General features: G+C 40.7%; 2 protein-coding genes across 5 annotated transcripts in view; one reads left to right on the top strand and one right to left on the bottom strand.

The window, feature by feature from the left end:
* SEC23B (SEC23 homolog B, COPII coat complex component) overlaps positions 1–19,761 on the bottom strand; it is a 54,376-nt gene that overhangs the window by 30,081 nt on the left and 4,534 nt on the right. Inside the window, exons 2-10 of one of the 4 annotated variants that reach the window (XM_080684723.1) lie at positions 17,048–17,282; positions 14,021–14,078; positions 10,681–10,767; positions 9,350–9,586; positions 8,942–9,027; positions 7,952–8,096; positions 7,372–7,530; positions 6,591–6,706; positions 1,832–1,955 (exon numbers count right to left, since the gene is read on the bottom strand). In XM_080684723.1, the coding sequence (XP_080540849.1) occupies positions 1,832–1,955; positions 6,591–6,706; positions 7,372–7,530; positions 7,952–8,096; positions 8,942–9,027; positions 9,350–9,586; positions 10,681–10,767; positions 14,021–14,078; positions 17,048–17,268 (1,233 nt within the window). In that variant the 5' untranslated portion in view covers positions 17,269–17,282. The remainder of the gene's footprint in view (positions 1–1,831; positions 1,956–6,590; positions 6,707–7,371; positions 7,531–7,951; positions 8,097–8,941; positions 9,028–9,349; positions 9,587–10,680; positions 10,768–14,020; positions 14,079–17,047; positions 17,283–19,761) is intronic. The other 3 variants (XM_080684725.1, XM_080684724.1, XM_080684726.1) reach the window with 3 other exon arrangements.
* Positions 11,038–11,540, top strand: LOC308256108 (large ribosomal subunit protein uL15). The gene has a single exon (XM_080684110.1). It carries the CDS (start codon positions 11,056–11,058, stop codon positions 11,500–11,502), a length of 447 nt encoding a protein of 148 aa, XP_080540236.1. The 5' UTR covers positions 11,038–11,055; the 3' UTR covers positions 11,503–11,540.

Here is a 19,761-nt window from a genome sequence, read left to right as displayed (position 1 = left end):
CCACATGGATCATGGTACAAATGCTCTTACAAGTTTTTCCAGGGCCACTGTGATCTGATTAAAACCCTGGTAAAAATCCTCCCTTAGAAACTGTATTATCTTTGTTCCAAAGTTGATGCAACATTTTCAACTTACTCAACATTGAGATCATTGTACACATTGTACAATTCTACTAACAATACTACATTCTTTTCTAATTCCACGTATACAGTCATAATTATTTACTTCTAATCTGTGCACATACTGCTTTGTGTTGCTTTAAAAATAATTAATTCAGGTGCTCTCCCTCTCAGGAGCACGCTTACACCTCTCTTCCCTCTCAGGTGTGCATCTGCCAGGGGTCCTCAAACTACAGCCCGTGGGCCACATGCGGCCCACTGAGGACATTTATCCGGCCCGCCAGGTGCCACTGCCTGTCCTGCTTAGCAGCCGACTCGTCCTGGGCCCGTAGTGCGCATAGGAATTTGTTCATAGTTTTTTTTTTAAACTATTGTCCGGCCCTCCAACTGTCTGAGGGACAGTGAACTGGCCCCCTGCTTTAAAAGTTTGAGGACCGCCCTGACCGGTTTGGCTCAGTGGATAGAGCGTCGGCCTGCAGACTCAAGGGTCCCAGGTTTGATTCCGGTCAAGGGCATGTACCTTGGTTGCGGGCACATCCCCAGTGGGGGGTGTGCAGGAGGCGGCTGATCGATGTTTCTCTCTCATCGATGTTTCTGACTCTCTATCCTTCTCCCTTCCTCTCTGTAAAACATCAATAAAATATATTTAAAAAAAAAATAAAATAAAAAAAAGTTTGAGGACCCCTGTACCTAGACTCTTTGAGTCCCCAAGAGACTTGCAAACAGGGAAGCAATGGGCAGCAGCAACTTGTCCTGGGCTAACCCCCCTGAACCTGTCCCCTTTTCTCTGACTTTCCCGTGGGCAAAAGCAGCCCCACCTGGGTTCATTTCTTTCCTGTAACATTTCTAGAGAGCCAAAGTAGCCCCGCCTATTGCTTCTTCTATTGCTAGCCCTTCCTTATTTCACTGTCCGCAGCTTTAATAAACACACTCTCAAAATCAGTGGGGGAAAAAAGGAAAAAAAAGGAAAGAAAAACAACAACAACATACTTAATTCATGAACTCCAACATGACAAGACCAACAAACACACTTAACACTTTTTAAATGAAATTCACTTTAGCAAAGTCCATTCTTCTTCATATTAAAAAAAAAACACACCTCAAACATTTGAGAATGTTGTTTGAAGTTTAACAAAGATGATTTAACTATCATCTCCAACTCTCAAAGTACTGATTCCAATCATATGTTCTAACAGCCCCTTTTAATGTTTTTGCAATGATTTATAATCAAGTATATAGAACTCTATCAGTCCTAATGGAAAAACAAAACCCAAACATAATCTGCACTATTTTAGAACACTCTGGCTTCACTTTGGGCAGATACTAAACATAAACCAAGGTTCTGTGCATGCAGTGACCCATACCGACAGCTGGGAGAATGCTCCGCTCTGTGTGGCTGCCTCTGTGCTCAACCCACGACCCCTTCTAAGCCTACTGTCCTGGAGCAGAGCCTACAGGGGAGCCAGACAACTCTTTGTTTAGAACATTAATATATAGGCCATCCTCAAGAAGCCAAGGGATAGGAAAAAGGGGACACCTGTAATATTTTCAACAATAAAGATACATTTTTAAAAAGGAAACAAAGGAATAGAATGAATACACGTTGTTGACAACCTTTTATTTACCCGTGTCTCACAGGTTGGGGCTTCCACAAGTCTGACTACTAAATAAGTAAGAACACTCTTCCATTAAAGTTTTAACATTTATTGTACCTTTACTTCTAAAGTAGCACCAAATGCCATTCGGAAATCTCCATTAAAGTCTTTACTAAAAATTCTTTGGAATGTCTGCTTGAAGAGAGATGTGTTGAAAGAATCTCCCATCACCATGTAGCCTCTAGAAAAGAAAAAAAGTTAGTACTTAGAATGCCTGAAAAGCCATTCAGATGTTCCCTCAGTACTTACAAACAAGAAGTTAAAGAGGAAGGAAGAAAAAAGAAACCATGTTCATGAAAGCGCTAACTTAAATGGAAATAGAAAATTCAATTTGTACTTAGAAAAGACACTACTTTTAAAACATAAAGAAAAGAACACTTTGGAACAGTTCTGTGACTCAATCCCTGTGGCAGTTATACAAATCTATAGGCATGGCAAAATCTCAGAATTATACACACACACACACACATGCTTGTAAAAACTGGTGAAACCCAAAGTTTGTAATAGAGCTAATTGTATTGTGCCAATGTCAATTTCCTAGTCTGACATTGCACTCTATATTTATGTAAGATGGTACCACTGGGAGTAGACAGATGAACTACTTTGTCCTATTTTTTTAACAATTTGTGAACCCACAATTATTTCAAAATAAAAAGTAAAAACAAAACAAAAAACAAAACCCAAACATCCAATCAATAAACCCAAGAGTGCAGGTTTTAATAGGTCATCTACTGAGAAAACATCCCCAACTCTTCTCAGACTTATTTGGTATGGAAAAATACCCAGGCCTGTGGGAAATCCTTTTTTCAGTTTAATTCACTGCCTCAAAACAGTGAACCCCGGGCTTTACATGACTTACTTTTTCTAGTTTGCAAATATCTATATTCATCTCTTTTTGAAGTTACAGAAAAACATTGTTCAAAATTTTGGTATTTCGCCCTAGCTGGTGTGGCTCAGCTGGATGAGCATTATTACATGCACCGAAAGGTCACTGGTTTGATTCCCAGCCAGGGCACATGCCAGGGTTGCGCACTGGATCAGGTGGCAGCAGAATGATGTTTTCCTCATGCTCTCTCTCTCCGCCCCCCTCCTTGCCCCTACTCCCTCCCCCTTCCTTGCTCTCTAAAATCAATAAAAACATGTTAGAAGAAAAAGTCAACAATTCATGTTATTTGGGCAGATGAGCACAGCTTGATGCAGATTATGCCTGCAGCATTACACAGGATCTCAAGCTCTAGCCAGTTTGGCTCAGTGGATAGAGTGTCGGCCCTCGGACTGAAGGGTCCCGGGTTTGTTTCCCAGTCAAGGGCACAAACCTTGGTTGCAGGCTCGATCCCCAGCACCCCAGCCCCAGCTGGGGTGTGTGTGGGAGGCAACCAATTGATGTGTCTCACATAGATATTTCTCTCTCTCTGTCTCTCCCCCTCCCTCCCACTGTCTCTAAAATTCAATGGAAAAATATTCTCGGGTGAGGATTAACAAATCAAAAAATTTAAGGCCAATAAATATAAGCCCCTTCTGCCCCCCCCCCAAAAAAAACAACACACAGGATCTCAGAAGAGGGAAGAATACAAGATAATCCAGTCCAGCTATTTCAGTGTCTAGCTCCTCCACTGATAGTGATTGCTATTTGGCCCCAAATATCCACTCTCCCCACCTTCATTATCATGGGATCCATGGTTTCCTGGAATACTGTTTCCCAGACTGCTTTGCATGTGGCTGTGTGACTCAGCTTTGCCTACTAGAAGTGGCCTTTGTGATTTAAGGAGGTGGGGATGTTCTTACAGGAAGGGACGTGTGCTTCTTCAACCACTCCTCCTTCCTGCTGTTATAACATGGCTAGAGCCCAGCAACTATGTTGAACCAGAGCTAGCACATTAAGGTAGTGGAGCAGCACAGGAGCCTTAGCCCCTGATAATAAAATAAATTACCTGCCCTGCTGCCTACCTCCAGTGAGAGAGAAAAATCTGTTTGGGATTTTCTGTCACAATCACACAAACCTAATACTGACTCACACCCACCCTCTACCAAAACACCTGCCAAGTTATCATCCAGATTAGATGCTTCCAGCATCGGAAGCTTACACCCTCCAGAGGCAGTCCATTCCATGCTTAGACAGTGCTGACTGCTAAGAAAGGTCTTCCTTTACACTGAGTCAAATTCTGTTTCCCAGCAGCTTCCACCACTGGTTCAAGTTCTATCCTTTGGTCACATACAGATCTGATTTCTTCTCCACTGAGCAGGCCTGCAATTGTTGAATATAGCTCAACACCCCATCTGTCTTCTAGCTCCTTCAATCATTCTCCATATGGCATAGTTTCAGGCTGTCTCCATAACTCTTACTGCTCCATTTTGAATATCTCCAGTTCCTCTACACACACCCTTTGAACTGAAATGCTCAGAATGGAAGATGATACTATGGAGATAAGGCGTGACAAGCACCAAGGAAATTAAGACCATGATCTTCTTTGAAGATAATCAACTCCTCTAGCACAGTGCAGGATCACCTTGTCTTTGCTGGAAGTCATCCCAAACTGTTGGCTCATTTTAGTGAGCTATCCACTAAAACCTCTATATTGTACAAAAGATTATGTGAGCCCTGACCGGTTTGGCTCAGTGAATAGAGCATCGGCCTGTGGACTGAAGGGTCCCGGGTTCGATTCCAGTCAAGGGCATGTACCTTGGTTGCAGGCACATCCCCAGTGGGGGGTGTGCAAGAGGCAGCTGATCGATGTTTCTCTCTCATCGATGTTTTTAACTCTGTCCCTCTCCCTTCCTCTCTGTAAAAAATCAATAAAATATATTAAAAAAAAAAAAAAAAAGATGGTTTGGCTCAATGGATAGAGCATCGGCCTGCAGACTGAAGGGTCCCGGGCTTGATCCCTAGTAGGGGGCATGCAGGAGGCAGCCAATTAATGATTCCCTCTCATCACTAATGTTTCTATCTCTCTCCCCCTCTCCCTTCCTCTCTGAAATCAATAAAAATATATTAAAAAAAAAAAAGTGATGTGACCTAAATAATAAACTCATTCAGGAGTCAAAAGGCCTTACTGAAAATCCGATGGAAGCGATGGTTCCTCTCCACAGAAGAAACATACATACATAAACTCTGGTGTACAAACTTAAGGATATTCACAAATACACTACAGCTTTTGTGTGGTTATTCCAAGTCAGATCACTAAGCCAGGTGAAGGGTCTCATGAACTCCTGGTGGGCACTGTAGGAGTTCACCAAATTAAATGTGGCTCTCTGATATAGCTGGTGTCACTTAACACATCTGCTGCTCTCCAAGACAATGTCAGGTCACTTGGGTTCCATCTTCTTCCCTTGTGTCTTTACTCAGTGAGGACCAGGAGCATCATAGGCCCTCCACAGCCTTCCACCAGTGCTTCTCAAACTGTCCTGTGCATACAAATCACCTGGGATCTTATTCAAATACAGGGTTGAGTCAATAGGTCTAGGGCCGTGGTCGGCAAACTGCGGCTCGCGAGTCACATGCGGCTCTTTGGCCCCTTGAGTGTGGCTCTTCCACAAAATATCACGGCCTGGGCAAGTCTATTTTGAAGAAGTGGCGTTAGAAGTTATTTAAGTTTAAAAAATTTGGCTCTCAAAAGAAATTTCAATCGTTGTACTGTTGATATTTGGCTCTGTTGACTAATGAGTTTCCCGACCACTGGTCTAGGGTAAGGCTCAAGATGCTGCGTTCCTAACAAGCTTTCAGGTGGGCTGATGCTGCCTGTGCTCAGCCACACGAGTACTAAAGGTCCACACCAGTGGTTCTCAAATTCTGCTCTTCAGTAGAATCACTTGAGGGAACTTTAAAAATGCTGATGTCCAGGCAACACCCCACACTAATTAAGTCAGAATCTCTGGAAACAAGATCCAAAGGGAAGAGATTTTCAAGTTCTCAGGTGATTCTCCAGCTTCAGATCAGTGCTGTGCATCAGTGATTCGCTCACTTTCACATGCACCAGAATTCCCAGGAGACCTGGTTAAAACAGACTGCCAGCCCTGGCCAGTTTTGCTCAGTGGGCAAAGCGTTGGCCTGCAGACTCAAGGGCACATGCTGGGGTTGCAGGCTCGATCCCCAGTAGGGGGTGTGCAGGAGGCAGCCAATCAATGATTCTCTATCATTGATGTTTCTATCTCTCTCTCTCCCTCTTCCTCTCTGAAATCAATAATATATTTTTAAAAAACCACCCGACTGCCGGGTTGCACCTTCACAGTTCCTGATTCAGGTCTGGGTGAGGTCTGAGGACATACATTCCTAATCAGTCCCGAGGAGCCCTGAAGGTTGCTGGCCAGGCATCACGGTACTTTGAGAATCATGGCTCTACACTGTGATCTGTGTGCACATTATGGACTTAGGCTCTAAGTCAGTGCGCCCTGCAATGCACCCTCTAGGCTTAGCGTGTGCTCAGTGATAAGACACGAGGAAAGATCACTAAGCCAGGTGAAGGGTCTCCTAATTGCTCTGGCATTCCGACACAATTTCCCTTCTCACAAGGAAGTGCTTTGCTGAAGGCCACATACTTCATGCTTGCTTTCTTTCCTACTCTAGTATCTGTAACAACTCTAAGAAAGAAAGGAAGTTAATCTGATAAAGATTTGTTCATAGTGAACCCTTGAGACTTCCTTTTCACCACTGTTTCTTCATCCAAGCGGCCCACACACCTTCCCAGCCATGGAAGCCACAGCCTAGAGCTATCTGAATACTTAACTAAGTCAGCCTTGTCCTTCCCTATTGTTGCATCACACACTTCTTTTTCCTTAAAATAAACACTCTCACGTTTCTAGGTGTTTGCTGTCATCATACCCAGTAAGATTTGCACAGCATTTCATCTCCAAAAGTCCGGTCTGATCAAGGGCACAAGCATAAATATCAATGCAGTGGCCATTTGTAGCAGTTCGATTAGCAAGCATTTCATAGTGCTGTGAAGAAAAGTAAACCAGCTTTAGGAAACAGTAAAATTATTCACCAGATATGCCTTACTATACCAAAGGGATATAATCAAATATAGGCATATGGAGATAGTTTTTTTTTTTCTTTTAAATTTTTTTTTAATTGTTTGAAGTATTACAAATAGTAGTACATATGTCTCGAGATAGTTTTTTAAAAAACATCCAAATAGCCCTAACTGGTTTAACTCAGTGGACAGAGCATCAGCCTACGGATTGAAGGGTCCCAGGTTCGATTCCGGTCAAGGGCACATGCCTGGGTTGCGGGCTTGATCCCCAGTAGGGGACGTGCAGGAGGCAGCCAATCAATGATTCTCTCTCATCATTGATGTTTCTATCTCTCTTTCCCTTCCCCTTTCTCTCTGTAATCAATAAAGATATATTTTAAAAAACAAACAAAAAAAACATCCAAATAATTAAGAGTTTTCAATCTCAAAACATTTTTGGCAGTTTTAAAGCCACCGACTCTAAGTTCTCAGTAATTTAACAGCAGCCAAGATTTGCAAGGTCATCCCAGCAAGAGCAACTTGCTGACCACGACACATGGTCTCAGCAAAGTAGCTGCCACTCCGGAGGAGCCTAAACCCAGCTCTGGGTTACCACAACTCAACTACAGCCTTGTATCCAGTAGCACCTACCTTGGTTGCTTTCTTCATGAAACGTGCATTATCTTTCTCAATATCATGCCAGGAACGAATAGGAACCTTTAATTCATCTCCAACCACCATTCCAGGTCCTTGGGTGGGGGGACCTCCTGTAAACAACATAATCCTGGCTCCGGTGTTTGGAAAAGTGCCCTAAAACAGTAAATGGCAGCATTTCAGAAGCAGACAATTCCACCCCCAGTATGTTTCTGTTTCCCTAGAAATATACTACAAACATGAGTTCTCATTAGCTATACCGAATACTAATATTGCAGAATAACACAGATGACAATGCACAGAAGCAGTCATATCTCTTCCAACCTGAAGGTTGTGTATGTTTTTATTAATTTACCGTGAGCACTTCCCATTGCCCTAATTGCTTTGTGTTTCTCATGAAAACCTGGTAAACTTTAAAACATCGAGGGCTTCTTCAAGGTGGATAATAATAACAAACACTTTCTGATAAATTAACAGTCAGCTGACTTAGATTGCAACTGGTTTTCAAGCACAGCTTGAAAGCGACTTATGAGAGCGAGTATGCATGGTTTGAAGGGTCTAGTCAATTCTCAGTTACCTCCAACAAGCCAACAGCAATAGACAAAGCAACACCAGTGGATCGCAAAGGTCTCTTCCCCTGATTTACGGGCCATGGGTCCCTCTGCAGCTCCCCCAGAAGGTCAGTGAGGTTCATGTCAATCTTGTGAACAGGCTGCAGAAACCTGTGTGATTTTGAATAGACACATCCATCCTGGTTTAAAAAACGTACTCTGGTCCTCAGCCCTAAGCAATACATAGTTACTGCTCTTCAAAATAATTACTCAGAATAAAAAAACTTGTAATTTTTTCTTCCAAGTTATCTCTCACTACAAAAACAACTCCAAGTAATTTTATTCAAAAATACATCTTAAAGCCTAATATGTAGCAATTTATTTATGTGTAACATGGAAAAAAATCAATTTAAATAGGTGCCAATCGTAAGGTTCATTATGTGGACAATCTTCATCATTCTGAAGATTCATAATTTGTGTTTCTCTTGAGCCTTGGGAGTAATAGAGAGTAACACTGGTTTCTTAACAGCATAAGAGAATGTCCCCAGAAGGTCAGACTATGCATTTTATCATGTTTGCTGAATATTAACCCGGCCCAGGGCAGCCCAGACACTCAAGGGGCTGAGTGAAGTAAGTGCCTGATTTCAGGTTTGAGGACACCCAACAGAAGCCTTTTCAGTTTTCCCAGTACTACTTAAGAATCAAAAAGGACAGCAGCCATGTGTTTAAGAGGAGGGGCACAATGGTCTCAAATCCTTTGTAATGATGCAAGGCTAACAGGAAAAGCATTCTGAACAAACTTGCCACACATGTATGTAAAAACATTTATAATTCAATTATATATGATACACAGATACTGCTGTGTTAAAGACATTATTAAACATTAAATATTGTTTAGACTTAATTTATTTTTCTCTAAAAATAAGAGACTAAATATTTTAACATTTTTCTTCCCTTGAGTGGATTGCCCTGCATGCCAACTACTGTATGTGCAACACTCTACATCAGTACCTCACCTGCTCGAAACAAAAGGGTGCTCCTGTGGTTGAGCAGGTCTTGCTTGTTGCATGGGCATGGCAGGCTTGGTCAGGCCAAGCATATCCTAAAAAAGAACCAAGAAGACTCATTTCGTCTAACACTGAAAGTAAAGGGCTAATTAATTTTTTAAAAATACGCTTGCACCCAGCCAGTGTTGCTCAGTGGTTGAGCATCGACTCATGAACCAAGAGATCACCAGATCGATTCCAGTCATGGCACATGCCCACAGATTGTGGGCTCGGATCCCCAGTAGGGGGCATGCAGGAGGCAGCCAATCAATCTCTCATTAATGTTTCTATCTCTCCCTCTCTCTCTAAAATCAATAAAAACATATGTTTAAAAAAAAATACTCTTGCTCCTGCTTGTGTACAAGTTAAAGCACAAACCTGTATCTGCTTTGCAGTTAAATCCTTGGTCCCTCGGAAGACATAACTTTTGGAGATTCCTTCACAGCTGAGTTCATGAACCTGCACCATCCTCCCAAATGTGATCAAACCCACCAGAGCATCTGGAGGAAGGAGACTCAGGGACATTTGTAGAGATTCTTTGAGTGCTTGAAGGTCCTCTTCTTCTAGGCATGTGTCGACCACATAGAGGAAGACTAGAGGAGACTGTGGACCTCGCTTTATGCAGAGAAAAACAACATAGTAATCAATATACAAATAGACAGATCCAGCTCTTTTAAGTCAAATCAGGTATGTAAATAACAAGTCTTCAACTATATTTACTGTCTGGGGATAAGAACAGCTAAACAAATAACAGGTTCTATTAAAACAAACTGAAAAAAAAAAACCTAACTAAAAGAAAAAACTATTTGTATCTAAAAAATTATTCCACGTTTTTGAAAGCCTTCTAAGTATCAGACATTGTTCCAGGTCCTGTGATACCTCAGTGAACCAAAACAGCAAAGATCCCTGCCAGCCTCAAAGAGCTAACTTTCTGGAATGGAGAAGGTAAGGGGGATTACAAATGCCAGGAGTGTAGGTAAGGGGCAGGTTCTAGTATTAAATGGCAGGTCAGAGCAGCCTCATTAAAAAAGTAACATTTGAGTAGAAACCTGGAGGACAGGGAGGGAGGAGGATAAGAGTCCAGCTGAGCACAATTGAGAGCAAGGCCCACAGGCAGAGCATTGCAGGCATGCTTGTTCCTGGCATGCTGGAGGCAAGACAAGGAGGCCCATCTGGCTGAATGAGGGAAACTAGCAAAAACTGAGGTCGGAGTGGTAACACAGAATTGGCTCACAAAGGGATGTGAAACCATCTGTTACTCTGGACAAGGGTAAAACATGGAAGGAGAGTTAGAGAATGCCCCAGTAATTCAAGTTGAGAGGTGGTGGCTGGCCCAGGATAGCAGCAGTGGGAGAAAAGTGGATGGATTCTGGACAAATTTTGAATATAGACCCAATGGGATTTCCTAATGGATTAGATACGGGATGAGAGGGAAAGTCAAGGGTGAATCTAAGGTTTTTAAGCTGAACAACTAGAAGATGAAGTACCATCAACTGAAATGGAGAAGGATGTGAAGGACAGGGTTTGAATTTATTCAGTGCTCCCTCTTTTTTATAGCCTTCTCCCAAGACCTGAAAATGCCAGAAAGTGCACACAAACCATAACTTAATGTTTAGAATCTTGCTGCCCTCACAACTTTAAAGCCAGCCACATGGAAGATAAAGCATTTCAAGAGAATCTCACTATTTAACATTAAATGTGCAACAAACCTGTATCATGTACTCAATTGTAGAAAACTGGGGCATCAATTCAGCAGGCTGATTCACCTCAGATATGCCTGTGTAAGCTGGAGGAAACTGAAGAAATGAAAACAAAGCCATGTTTTATTAGGGCTGAAAATTTTGTATGTTATACCTTTTATTTCCCATTTATAATAATAGTTAATGATAACATATTAATTCTGAAAATACAAAATAAGCATATTACTAAAATACAGAAATCAGAATTTAAATCTATAACCATGCCTTATATTTACATTACATTATAACATTTTTTAACGCAGCTTTAGGTTAATTGTAACTTCTAAATGATTAAAAAATGCACTATTAAAAACCATTTTGGCCTTTTGCAGCTCTGCCACCGACATGCCATCCAGACTCAGGAAGACCCGAAAACTTCGGGGCCACGTGAGCCACGGCCACGGCCGCATCGGCAAGCACAGGAAGCACCCCGGGGGCCGCGGTAATGCTGGTGGCTTGCATCATCACAGGATCAACTTCGACAAATATCACCCAGGTTACTTTGGGAAAGTTGGTATGCGGCATTACCACTTAAAGAGGAACCAGAGCTTCTGCCCAACTGTCAACCTTGATAAACTGTGGACCCTGGTCAGTGAGCAGACACGGGTAAATGCTGCCAAAAGCAAGACTGGAGTTGCTCCTATCATTGATGTGGTGCGATCGGGCTACTACAAAGTTCTGGGGAAGGGAAAGCTCCCAAAGCAGCCTGTCATTGTGAAGGCCAAGTTCTTCAGCAGAAGAGCCGAGGAGAAGATTAAGGGTGTTGGTGGGGCCTGTATCCTGGTAGCTTGAAGCTACATGGAGGGAAGTTCATTAAAATGTCCAAGTACTTTTGTCTTCTGGTCTGAGTGTAGGTCCTTTGGCATCTGTATTTCCCTACCTGTAATTCCAAAACCTCCCTAACAGGTTCTAGGAGTTAGGGTATCAAGGCCTGGGGTCCTCTGCAAACTTCCCTGAGGAAGAAAGAGGCCTTTGGACCGACAGCTGACTTGAACTTTTCATTTATAAAGTGAGAATGATACCTGTTGGTAACGTGTGTGTAGATAAGTATTAAATAGTTGAAAGGTCAAAAAAAAAAAAAAAAAAAAAAACCATTTTGAAGTATTTTCCTGTAAACCAAAGGCAGAGATTTTAGCTGTCTCATCAAGTCTATGCAGAAGACCAAAGCTTTTATTTGGGTATATTATTTCAGCTATTATCAATAAAGTAATAATGTTTGCTGGAGAAAAATTGGAAAGTACAGGAAAATATAAGAAAACAGAAAGAAAAAACCCTCACAATCCTATCACCATGAGGTGGTCACTGTCAGCATCTTGGCATTTTTACTTCCAGACTTTTCCTACTTATGCACAGCTGAGGTTGTCCTATATATATACAATTTTGTGACCTGCTTTTTGCGTTTAACATGTCACAAGCATTTTCTTTTGTTTTTAAAATTCCCTCCAAACATTTTAAATTCATAGTTTATAGGTTGAATTTTTCCCAAATTTTTATTTTAGTAAAATACATATAAATTTCACCATCTTTATCTTTTTTCAGTGTACAGTTCAGTGATCTTAAATACATTTATAATGTTGTACAACTGTCTTCACCATCCATCTCCAGAAGTCTTTTCATCTTGAAAAAGTGAGACTTGGAATCTATTAAACAGTAATTCTCCATTTTCCCCTCCCCCCGCCCCTGGAAACCACAGTTCTACTTTCTAACTATGAATTTGATTACTCCAAGTACCTCATCAAAATGGTATCATACAGTATTTGTCTTTTGTAACTAGCTTATTTCATTTAGCATAATGTCCCTAAGGTTCATCCAAGTTGTGGCACATATCAGAATTTCCATTTTAATGCTAAATATTGCACTGTATGAATTATATCACATTTTGTTTTTCCATTTACTTGGGTTGCTTCTATTCTTTAGCTATTGTGAAAATGCTGTTATGAACATGGATGTACAAGTATCTTTTCAAGACCTTGCTTTCAATTATTTTGGGTATATATCCAGAAGTGGAAATGCTGCATCATTTGGTAAGCATCACTAATAGTTAAGCATCTTTTCATGTGCTTATTGGCCACTTGTATATCTTCTTTGGAGAAATCTATTCAAGTTCTTTACACATTTCTGAATTGGGTTGATTGATAGTTTTTTTGTTCTTGAGTATTAGGAGTTCTGGATATTAATCTCTTATTAGATATATGATTTGCAAGTATTTTCAGCCATTCTATGGGTATCCTTTTTACTCTGTTGACATTGTCATTTGATACCTTAGAATTTTCACAATAAATTATATTAAACACAGATATCAATTCAGAATGTACTAGGAGCCCTAGCTGGTTTGGCTCAATGGATAGAACGTCAGCCTATGTACTGAAGGGTCCCGGGTTCGATTCTGGTCAAGGGCATATGCCTGGGTTGCAGGCTTGATCCCCAGTAGGGGGCGTGCAGAAGGCAGCCAATCAATGGTTCTCTCTCATCACTGATGTTTCTATCTCTTTCTCCCTCTCCTTTCCTCTCTGAAATCAATAAAATATATTTTAAAAATATGTACTAGGAGGTAGAAATGTTTAAGATTTGTATATACTTCTGAATCTCTCATGGAGATAATGTGGGAATGGTTATCTGCTTATGGTTTCCAAGCCTACAGTTACTTATCAACTGTACATTATTCTTTTTATCCCTGGGCTTATTGTTGCTATATCTGAGAACGAGACTGCTAATTATAATTATAATAAAATATATGAATAAATAAATGCATGTTTTTATACCTTAAGATCTACTAGAGCACTGTACATTATGTTGGTCACAATTTTTTTCTGACAGCTTTATTGTGGTATAGTTTATCTATCAAGAAAAACCATCCATTTTAAATGTACAATTTCATGACTTTTAATAAATGTACAGCATTGTGCAATGATCACCACAATCCAGTTTTAGAACATTTCCATCATAGGCACATTCATTTTAAAGAGTCTTTCTTGTGATTTGTGAGCTCCTTCTAGTTTTGTAGTTTAAAATTTTTTAAGCCAAAAGAAGCTCAACACTGATACTTGAACCCTAAAAGTTAGAAAGATCAGAAAATGGAAATTCAGTAATGTACAGCATCCAATTAGAATAAACTGAAGTCAAATGAAATATAAACAACATATCTGTTCTCTTATTGTAACATATTCACTGCCTACAGAGAACTTATTAGAGCTATCACCTTGAGTTTAGCAGAAATTGCTGCCTGCCAAGGCACAATTCAACATCACTTAATTTTTTTCAGAGTAGTACAATTCAAACAAAGAAAATACTTTTAAAAATATTCACATACCTGATTTCTTTGGAAACAGAAATTACAGGCCCAAAGTTTTGCCCGATAATCAACTTGACTGTAAAAAAAAAAAAATCACAACTAGGTAACATGTTCATTTTTAAGGTAGAAAGCATTCAAATGTAAACTTCAAGTTTAGTAAATTGCATAGATGTGATTCTGTATGGGTGTATGGATAAAGGTATGTAAAACATTCACTGCAGTTAGAGTTCTGCCTGTTAAATACAACAAAGGTTTCCCTCAAACTGCAGTAATGAGACATTAATAAGTCCTTTTTTCTTCTTTCCCAATTTCCTAGATAATATTTAAAATGTTATACTTTGCCCTAGCCGGTTTGGCTCAGTGGATAGAGCGTCGGCCTGCGGACTGAGAGGTCCCAGGTTCGATTCCGGTCAGGGGCATGTACGTGGGTTGCGGGCACATCCCCAGTAGGAGGTGTGCAGGAGGCAGCTGATCGATGTTTCTCTCTCATCGATGTTTCTAACTCTCTATCCCTCTCCCTTCCTCTCTGTAAAAAAAAACAATAAAAAATATATTTTAAAAAAAATTAAAAAAAATGTTATACTTTATATGAATTATAGCTTATATCCTTTTGCCCTGTTATCTTAACATAATCTTTGTAACTTTTCTAACATCTTTATTGTTCAGATATGTGAAACTACTAAATTTCAATACTAAAAAGTGTATTTCACATGAGAAAAAACTTCCCAGACTTTCACCACACTTAGCTCACTTGAAGAAAAGTTGAGCAGGCATGCTTCTGAGTAGATACAATTCCTAGAATTGGTTCAAGATACTTTAGTTGCCTCCCTGCCCCACTTTCTACATTTAGAAAATTAACAATACGTGGCGTCCTAACCGGTTTGGCTCAGTGAATAGAGCGTCAGCCTGCGGACTAAAGGGTCCCAGGTTCGATTCCGGTCAAGGGCATGTACCTTGGTTGCGGGCACATCCCCAGTAGGGGGTGTGCAAGAGGCAGCTGATGGATGTTTCTCTCTATCCCTCTCCCTTCCTCTCTATAAAAAATCAATAAAATATATTTAAAAACGCCCCACAAAAACAGTAAGTGGCTATCATTTTAAAAGAAGGCAGCAACATCTTATATGTAGACACATTACATAAAAGCAAGGGAATGAAGTAAAAAATGTTCCCTCATAAAAGAATTTTATCTGTTAAAGAATATTAATGACACTCTTCACCTATTTAAAAATTCTTTCAAATAGTACCCACATTTAAGAGAAATATCATAGGGACAAAAAAATTTATACTTAACAATAAAATCATTAGGAGTTAAATTTCCCCCGTAGCTCAGTTAATTAGAGTGTCATCCTGATGCACCAAGGTTGCAGGTTGCATCTCTGGTCAGGTCACATAAGAGAGGCAACCGCCGAAACCGGTTTGGCTCAGTGGATAGAGCGTCGGCCTGCGGACTGAAGGGTCCCGGGTTCGATTCTGGTCAAGGGCATGTACCTTGGTTGCGGGCACATCCCCAGTGGGAGGTGTGCAGGAGGCAGCTGATCGATGTTTCTCTCTCATCAATGTTTCTAGCTCTCTATCCCTCTCCCTTCCTCTCTGTAAAATATCAATAAAATATATTAAAAAAAAAAAAAAAAAAAGAGAGGCAACCAATGAATGCATGGGTGGGTGGGGCAACAAATCCATGCCTCTGTGTGTGTCTTTCTCTCTCTAAAAATCAATCAATCAATAAAAATTTATAAACAAACAACAAAAGAGTTAAAATTTCTTCTATTATATCATCATTATACTAGGTATGTATGAGAAAACTGTCTAAGCTTTTTGGTCTTTTTTCAATGCTTTAAAGGGCAGCAATAAAATCTAAAATTGACCTAAATACAAACTGAAAATCAGCCCCCAAAAAGTGAATTTCAAATCCTTTCTCTCTACTTCCACCTTATTCCCTCATAAATTCTAATTTTATCTGAAGTATTATGCCAGGGAGATCACTTTATTTTTATTTTTATTTTTATTTTTTTAAATATATTTTATTGATATTTCACAGAGAGGAAGGGAGAGGGTAGAGAGCCAGAAACATCGATGAGAGAGAAACATCGATCAGCTGCCTCCTGCACACCTCCCACTGGAGATGTGCCCGCAACCAAGGCACATGCCCCTGACCGGAATCGAACCCGGGACCCTTCAGTCCGCAGGCCGACGCTCCATCCACTGAGCCAAACCGGCTTCGGCAGATCACTTTATTTTTAAATTTTTATTTGATTTTGAGAGAGGGAGGGAGGAAAGGAGGAATAGGAGAGAGAGGGAGAAACATTTGTTATTCTACTTTTTATGCATTCATTGACTGATTCTTATATGTGCCCTGACCAGAGATCAAACCTGCAACCTTGGCAGATCGGGCCAATGCTCTAACCAACTGAGCTTCCTGGCCTGGGTATCAGGGAGATTTCTAAAAGCATTCACCAACTAAGAATCTCACCATCGCCCGGCCAGTGTGGCTCAGTGGTTGAGGGTTCACCTATGAACCAGGAGGTCACGGTCAGGTCACATGCCCAGGTTGCAAGCTTGACCCTCAGTAAGGAGGTGTGCAGGAGACAACCAATCAATGATACTTTCTCATCATTGATGTTCTATCTCTCTCTACCTCTCCATTCCTCTCTGGAATCAATAAAAAACATATTTAAAACAAAAAAAGAATCTCGTCATCTACTAATCTCAAATTTGATGCTTTGCCCAAATTCAATCACTTAAATGAGAATCACGGAAATGTCATAATTTACTGTATTGATCATTTACTAGTTTTTTTTTTGTTTTTTTAAATATATTTTATTGATTTTTTACAGAGAGGAAGGAAGAGTGATAGTCAGAAACATCGATGAGAGAGAAACATCGACCAGCTGCCTCCTGCACACCTCCCACTGGGGATGTGCCCGCAACCAAGTTACATGCCCTTGACCGGAATCGAACCTGGGACCTTTCAGTCCGCAGGCTGACGCTCTATCCACTGAGCCAAACCGGCCAGGGCCATTTACTAGTTTTTAAGTGAATTCATACCAAAGTGGATTGAGAATGGCTTTGCAAGTTGGCCTGCTGCACAGCACAGGTTCATACTGTACAGGGGGCAGGTCTAGACGTTCTTTCAAAGGTGTAAGGAGACAAGCCAAAGGTACAACCATTCTCGTGGCCTCAAGACGGCTAGAAGGCCACACATTCCAACTGAAGCGCACACCATCCCGTTCTTCATTCTGCTGAATGAACTCCAGATATGTTGCCATCGTCTAAAAAGAAACTGAAGATAAAGTTTTAATTGTATGTGAAATTGTCAACTAAACTTCAAAGACAAAAAAATAAAAAAAGGTCCCCTAGCACAATGTTTCTTAACACTAAGTCTGTCACTGTAGGATGACAACATCTTGCTTCCCGATGACCCCCAAAAGCTGATTAACTTCAGTTATCTTTGACTACTGTTCCTTTCTCAATCCTCCTCTCTAAAACTTAAAAAACTAAAAGGAACAGGAGGCTTACAATCATTTGATCATCTCTAAACTGCATTTAAACCTCCTCATATCATCTCATCATCTCAGCCAAGCTAATTTCAGCTCCTTGCCCAAGGGTTAGTCTCAAACTTTGTTTCAGCATCCAGCTACCTTCCTCCCTAATCCCTTTCCTTCCTTGCTCTACTAAAATAAATACTACTAAAATTTACATGCCAAGTGATCTTGTTTTTGTGCCCTTTTCCCTCCTTCCTTTGTTACCTGTGGAGGAAAGAACTGGATATTGATGTGGGAATCCAATTCATAATGGGAACAGCCACCAGTTCTGAGTGAATTTTTACTTGGAATCACCAAAATTACAAAGGAAAGTTTGCTATTATGTTGAGTGACTTCCTCACCAAGACCTCTCTACTCACCATGGTTGCTTATGCCCGTGCCTTGAAAGATTCCAGTAATAAAATAGTGATTCAGACTAACCTTTTAAAACCCCAGTAATACCAACTCCATCAAATGTTTTATACATCCTGTTTACATCCTAAAATCTAGGCTAATACACATCTCAGCTATTAGGGTTTAAGAGAACAAGCACCTCAAGAAAAATGGTGGGGGGGGAGGGAAAGCAAATTAAAGAATCTACAATATTACTGGCCTCTAGTGCTCATTTCATACAGTGCTAAATAATAACTGTCTCCATGTTATTATCAGAAGCGCCTTACTGTAATGATTTAAACCAAGATAATAGTAATATATGGCTAGAAAAACAAATGAATGAATTAGTCTACTATATATAACCTATCCACAAAAATTCCAAATATTTGTTCCACATGAAACTCTATGGCATATATTTATTTGCTTTTTTTCTGGCAAAAGCGGGAAATTGAAGCACTGTACACAGGAGGCACTTCTGCAGCGTCCTGGATGGCAAATGGATCTAATTCTAAGATCACAGTTCTCAGCAAGTACCTCAACAGGCTTCACTGGCTACTTCCCCTCTCAGGACAGTTCATTATTAAAAGATACTGGCTACATCCAATGTCCTCAAGCAACTACATATTAAAACCTGCTCTCTCAGTTTCCCACTGTATCTTCCCCTCATGCCTTCTTCTACAGCATGGATTATTTAACAAAAAAAACCCTTTTTTATTTTTCAGTTACAGTTGACATACAATATTATTTTAGTTTCAGGTGTATAACCTTCTGATTAGACATTTAGGTAACTTACGAAGTGATCACCCTGATAAATCTAGTACCCATCTGACACAATATGTAGCTATTACAATATTATTGACTGTATTTCCTATGCTGTACTTTACATCCCCATGACTACTCTGTAACAACCAATTTGTACTTAACCCCTTTACCTTTTTCACCCATTCCCCCAACCCCCCTCCTATCTGGCAATGATCAAAATGTTCTCTGTATCTATTAGTCTGTTTGTTTTGCTTGCTTGCTTATTGTTTTTTAGATTCAATTGTTTGATAGATATTTACTGTCATTTTATTGTTCACGTTTTTAATTTTTTCTTCTTTTTAAAGGAGAACCTTTAACATTTCATTTAATAATGATTCGATGGTAATGAACTCCATTAGCTTTTTGTTTGGAAAGATCTTTATAGGGAGAAATCAAGATGGCGGGATAGGTAAACACCTGAACTGCTGCCTCGCACAACAATTTCAAAACTACAACTAAAGGACAAAATGGACACCATCCAGAATCACAGGAAAGCTGGCTGAGAGGAAATTCTACAACTAGAAGGAAAGAGAAAAGCACATTGAGACTCAGAGGAGCTGCAAAAGGCTGAGGTATGGAGACGCGCGCGGAGAGGACGGGCGGCTGAGTGCGCGGCTGGCTTTCTCAAGTGGGAGGGAGTAGGAAGCTCCTGAGTGCGCTGAACTCGTTTCGGGCGAGACTCTGGGAACCCAGACTCATTCGGGGGGAATCTGGACTGTCTGGAAGCAGGCGAAACTCAAGGGCGGCTTTCTCTCAGAGGTGCCTGCAGCGATTACTGAGGGACACTGAGACCCAGGGGCCTCACAGGGCAGAGCTGACAGAAAGCCAAGGCTGTCTGCTCCGCCGTGAGACTCCGCCCTATCCAAGCTGAGCACAGAGGCTTTTGCAATTTTGCAAGTCTTGTCTCATAAGGCTGTCTCCAGCACAGTTCTCCCAGCGTAGACACAGGTGATCCTCACAGCTAATTGGTCTGGAGGTCAATTCCTCCCAGTGATAACAACAACAATCAAGACTTAACTACAACAAGGCTGTGCACACAGTCCA

This window comes from Plecotus auritus (genome assembly GCF_963455305.1).
Source record: "Plecotus auritus genome assembly, chromosome: 8".
Taxonomy (NCBI): Eukaryota; Metazoa; Chordata; class Mammalia; order Chiroptera; family Vespertilionidae; genus Plecotus; species Plecotus auritus.
This window is presented reverse-complemented; position numbering and strand designations above follow the sequence as displayed.

Excerpts from the sequence above, each read along its gene's own strand:
- LOC308256108 (XM_080684110.1), top strand. The coding sequence starts at position 11,056 with ATGCCATCCAGACTCAGGAAGACCCGAAAACTTCGGGGCCACGTGAGC.